A 5,672-nucleotide genomic window follows, 5' to 3' on the forward strand; every position below is an offset into this window, starting at 1 on the left:
CCGTGCCTGAAGCTGGTTAACAATACAAACCGGATACAACGCGAAGGAAACAGAATACCCCAGCCAGGCACTTTCCGTGTCATGCATCATCTGCGCGGCGGCTTCGTCTGTGCGCGTGAATGGTCGCTGGGCTCCCCCGCTCCGCGCCGGCCTCCGCACACCTCCGCTCCGCGCGCCCTGGCCAGCGCGCCCGCTCCCTGCCAGTGGCCCCGGCTCTTCCCCCGCGCCCGGCTAGTGCTGGAAGTGGTTCCTATTGGCCAAGGTGTCCGAGTAAATAGGTATGAAAGAAACCGGAGCCGGCCAGGCTCTCCGCCTGCTCAGTCCCTCCCTCTCCAGCCTGCACCTCCCCCTTCCCCCCCCTCCTCCCAAGGCGATTGTCATATGATAGCTAAGAAGTGGCACATTAATGAAGCGCCGCTACAGGGGTCTTTTCTGCTCCTGTCACCGCTTAAAACTATCAGATGGTTCGAGGGAGGACATGGAGGCAGCCACCTAGCTCAGCGCAGCCGCGGAGCCCACAGCAGCGCCCTCCCGAGTCCCGAGGCCGCTGCTGCCCACGTCCGCGCCCGGACACTGCCGCCCAGCTCCGCCGTCCGCGGGACACACGGCCCGGACCCGGCGGCTCGGGGCGCTTCGGGGCTGAGCTCCGGAGCCCAGGTCCGCGCGCGGTTCGTCGGGACCCGGACGCTGCGCTGGGGCCGTGCGGCGGAGACCCGCAGGGCCATCCCGGATGCGGACGCTCAACTTGGAGCAACTTTAAGGTGAGCAGCTGTCGGTTCAGTCCCCGCCCCAGTCTGCGCTCCGGCCCCGCTGGTTTTCCCGCTGCCTTCGTGCCACTCGCCCGCTTCCCCTCCCGCGCGCCCCGGCTGGCTCCACCTCAGGGCGCAAAGTTGCAGGCGAAATCAAGTGCTCGGCCTGGCCTGGCCGACCTTGAGCGGTCTCTGCATCCGCGCCACCCTTCCCCTCCCTGCCGCCCCCTCCCCAGATCCGACCGGCCCGCCGGCCCGCGCGGACCCCGAGCGAGAAGAGAAGAGGGCAAACACGAAGATGCCTCGGCCGGGCCGCAACACCTACAGCGACCAGAAGCCGCCCTACTCGTACATCTCGCTGACCGCCATGGCCATCCAGAGCTCGCCCGAGAAGATGCTGCCGCTGAGCGAGATCTACAAGTTCATCATGGACCGCTTCCCCTACTACCGGGAGAACACGCAGCGCTGGCAGAACAGCCTTCGCCACAACCTCTCCTTCAACGACTGCTTCATCAAGATCCCGCGGCGGCCGGACCAGCCCGGCAAGGGCAGCTTCTGGGCGCTGCACCCCAGCTGCGGGGACATGTTCGAGAACGGCAGCTTCCTGCGGCGCCGCAAGCGCTTCAAGGTGCTCAAATCCGACCACCTGGCGCCCAGCAAGCCGGCTGACGCGGCGCAGTACCTGCAGCAGCAGGCCAAGCTGCGGCTCAGCGCGCTCGCCGCCTCTGGCACGCACCTGCCGCAGATGCCCGCGGCCGCCTACAACCTGGGCGGCGTGGCGCAGCCCTCCGGCTTCAAGCACCCCTTCGCCATCGAGAACATCATCGCGCGGGAGTACAAGATGCCCGGAGGGCTGGCCTTCTCCGCCATGCAGCCGGTGCCCGCGGCCTACCCGCTCCCCAATCAGTTGACCAGCATGGGCAGCTCGCTGGGCACGGGCTGGCCGCACGTGTACGGCTCTGCTGGCATGCTCGACTCGGCCACCCCGATCTCCATGGCGAGCGGCGACTACAGCGCCTACGGGGTGCCGCTGAAGCCGCTGTGCCACGCGGCGGGCCAGACGCTGCCCGCCATCCCCGTGCCCATCAAACCCGCGCCGGCCGCGGTGCCCGCGCTGCCCGCGCTGCCCGCGCCCATCCCCTCCCTGCTCTCGCACTCGCCGCCCTCGCTCAGCCCCACGTCCTCGCAGACAGCCACCAGCCAAAGCAGCCCCGCCACCCCCAGCGAGACGCTCACCAGCCCGGCCTCCGCCCTGCTGTCCGTGGCGGTTCACTGACCCGCAGGAGTCGCGCCTGCCCTCGTCCCCTCCGGGCCGCCCCGCGCACACCTGCCCCGGCGCCCTGCCCGCTCTCTGCGACCTCGGCCCGCCGCCCCAACTTGTCCTGTCCACCTCCGGCCGACCTTCTCTCTTCCAGAACTTTGCTTTTGTTGTTTTGCTTTGGAGACAAAATTCAAACTTGCCCGAAGGCGCACGGGAGGTCTTGGCCCCGCGACCCGGAAAGCGAGGGCGACCAGAGCCCAGCAGCCCCCACCCCCACCGGAGGGCGGGGATCCGGCGCGCCCAGGCAGAGAACGTGGCGCGTCCTTCCCGGCCCGATCCGCAGAGCTCCGGACTCTGCCCAGTTGTGGCGCGGGAGAAACTGCCCGGAGGTTTCCGAACACATCCCGGCGAGCTGGAGCTCCCGAGGTCCGGAGAATCTGCAGCGAGAGGAACCACTCACTAATCTTCCCACCCCGCTCGCCTCCGCCCCTCGGGCGCAGCTTCCCGGGGCTGGGGCCCAGCTCCGGGGGTTGGCGGTTGGCCGTTGGCCGAAATCTTTTTTGTTGTTTTGTTTGGGGTTTTGTTTTCTGCCTTAGGCTCCGGGAGCGCGAGTTAGGAGAGAGGCTTCTAACCTGAGAGAGGGACCCTCGTCCTCACCAGGAGCAAAATAAAACTAAAAGTAACCTTGTATTGTTTACAGAGGGCCCGGTAAAATGTAAACAGTGAACTTGACTCTGTCTCCTTAGGCGAGCGAGTGGGCAAAGCCCACTTTACAAGTACCTGTTGTAATGTGAATGTTTACTCTTCATTTCTGGCCAGGTTGAGGGGAGGGGGGATGGGAAAGTTAATTGGGATGTTAACTTTCTTGTTACTTAGAGACTTTCTTAGCTATTTATTTTATTGAAGAAGAAAAAGAAGGAAGGAAGAAAAGAAGGAAAGAAGCAAGCAAGCAAGCAAGCGAGAAAGAAAGATAAAATAAGTCCAAACCAAGAAAGGACCAAGGGCAAGCCTGAAGAGTTTAGACCAGCTGACTGGTATCAGAAGAGGTGTCAGCAGATAGTTTCCCCTGGACAAGTCTTTCTGTTTGTTAAAAGAACTTTTCCATGAAGCTAAAGGGCTGCAAAGAGATGTAAATAGTTGTGAATAGGAATGATTATACACTGTGTAAAATGCACTTTTGTTTGCTATATTCCTTTAGACTCTTAGGTGATTTGCTGGAAAACGAACTGTTGTTCTGGTGTGACCTGCTTAAATTAAAAAAAAAAATTTGTAGTGTCATCAAAGCTGTAAAATTTTAACCTTCATTTTCTTCCTCCCTGTACAGAATTAGCATGACATTTTAAATATTGATGTTCTTGTTCCCAGCATGCCTGTTTTAAGACAAAGAATTTTAAAAAGGTGTCTACATTAAATTATGACCTAGTCTAAATAATATTTTCTCATTAAAATATGTAAATTCAAATTTTAGTTTCGTGTGTTTTTGAAGAGTTGCTACAAGCAACAACTTTGCAAAAGATGGATGGAGTGCTTCCCTACCTACGCTTTCTGCAATATGAGTACTTTTCCTTTTTATATCATACTGTGAAGAGTCCAGCCTCTTCATGGGTACTTGCGGAATGTGGGAGGATTTATTCAAATGGACTCTTGAACATATTTGTGTATAGGGAAAGAAGCAGAGTATTTCTATTATAAATCGGATGCACAGGTGTAGTGCTACAAACTTACTGAAAAAATATAGTACTTTATATGTATTTTTGTCTATTTTAAAATATACATATTATGAAATATGCAGCTCTTATAAGGTTTGTGTAGAAATCAGGTAGGAGATTTTAAAAGTAAAAACAGACTTACTACTCAATTCTTATATTCTGACGCATCTTATTTGGAGGGAGAATTCATTTTCTTAGTCCCTTAAATTTTTGCAGTTGTTGAACTGTTAGGTAATTTCTTTAAAGAGAAAATTTCATCTTAAATGCCAAAAAATCTGCTCACTTTGACTGGGATTGATTTCTTTCACTTCTTCATGTGGGAAAATAATACTTGATTTATTTATTCTGAAGACTCAAATGCTGTTTATTTAAATGCCTGGCTCTAAGTATTTGCTTCTCTTCAGATTTTTGCAGAAAATTAAAATTTGCCAAGAATTTAAGGTTGGAGACTAAGTGACACTTTATTGAAGGGGTCACAATATTTCCAGAATGAGGTGTGTATTCAACTAATGAAGTTACAAGACAAAGAGAAACTTAGATGGGGATTAACACTTTAGTGTGTAAAATGATTAAACAAGGCAGCCTTGTGCTCCACGCAGGAGGGTCACATAGAAAGCATGATGGATTCGCTCCATAAGGAGAATCTTTAGCACCTGGGACTATTATGCACTTAGTGGGTTACCTGGAAACAATTTAGGATTAATGCAAAGGGTAATTAATCCATTGTGACCATTTGTTTTTAAAGGAAGGATCCCACACACAGCCAAAAGGGGGGAAAAAAGTGGAAAATAAATGAATCATTGGACTGATTAAAATGCATGAAGCTTCTAAAGCTCGTCTGACAGGGGACAAATACACTCATTCATCAAGCCCAATTCTCAATTATATCAACAAGATCAGCCAAAGAAAGCCTGAAAAACTTAGCCACCCTGGGTCAGGAAACTCTTGAAACTTAGTTCTCAACAAGAAATAATCTAAATTTTTAACAAGTAAAGCCTTTTTCACAGTTACCTGCAAAATAAAATTAAGACCTTCTCTAGAATATTCTAATCTCTTCAAATTTAGTAACACTGAATTTGAGCTGGGGGTGAAGGAAGAGTAAAGGGTAACCTTGGGCCTCAAACATTTTATAAATCATCCCTTTAGATAGGTAAACTAGTCCTCCTTTAATAGGTGCTAGAATTCAGAGATAAGTGAGATGAACATACATTTAAGACATAAAGGCAAATAAGGAACTGATCCAATTTCTGATTTTTAGCAGAGAAATTTCAGCTTATTATTTGAAAATGCTCTTTTCAGCTGGTAAGTTCGTCATGGTGTACTGCAAAGAATGAAGTAACGTGGGCATTGTGAGCCTGCCTTTCACAATTGCAGGAATCTTTTCTCAAGACAACTTGAATGAGTAAAGTAAAAAGAAAAAAGAAAACAAAACAAAACACAAACTCATTGATGATATTCTGACCTGGATCAGAAATCCGAAGGCGGCCCAAACACACGAGCCCCTACCCTACTGCATCCCTGTCTTTACCTGAGCCCCCCAGCTTTGAGACTGGTGCCCATTTGGCTGAAGTGCCCCACAAACAAGGACGTTCATAGCTATGATACCTTCAATGGTTCTCTTTGTCATGTTAACTCTTTTCACCTGGCTCAAGTCCAAAGTCAACACACGTAGCTTTAAAATAAAACTAGAGAAGACAACACTATGGAGTGAGAAGGTGTGTTGAGCGCGCGCGGGGGTGTGTGTGTGTGTGTGTGTGTGTGTGTGTGTGTCCACCAGCACACACTGGTCTTACCCTGGGAACTGAGATAAGGTACATTATTTTCTATTTTGTAAATGTGGGCAGTGCTAATTTTTTAAATATATGTTTTGGATTTGGAAGCTTGGTTGGTTATGCTGTTCCTTCTGGTTTTTCTTCAACATGGTTCTGTATTTAATTGTATTTTAGAAGTTTT

At 51.4% G+C, this 5,672-nt stretch overlaps 1 protein-coding gene across 1 annotated transcript; it reads left to right on the top strand.

Moving 5' to 3' along the window:
* The first annotated feature begins 459 nt into the window (after positions 1-459).
* Positions 460-3,184, top strand: Foxb1 (forkhead box B1). Its single transcript, XM_004855719.4, has 2 exons — positions 460-761; positions 986-3,184. The coding sequence occupies exon 2, from the start codon at positions 1,048-1,050 to the stop codon at positions 2,023-2,025; it is 978 nt and encodes a 325-aa protein (XP_004855776.1). The 5' UTR covers positions 460-761; positions 986-1,047; the 3' UTR covers positions 2,026-3,184.
* Positions 3,185-5,672: the final 2,488 nt, after the last annotated feature.

The sequence above is a fragment of the Heterocephalus glaber genome, unplaced genomic scaffold (genome assembly GCF_053883595.1).
Source record: "Heterocephalus glaber isolate CG9 unplaced genomic scaffold, H.glaber_assembly_v1.0 deba00001689, whole genome shotgun sequence".
NCBI classification, from domain to species: Eukaryota; Metazoa; Chordata; class Mammalia; order Rodentia; family Bathyergidae; genus Heterocephalus; species Heterocephalus glaber.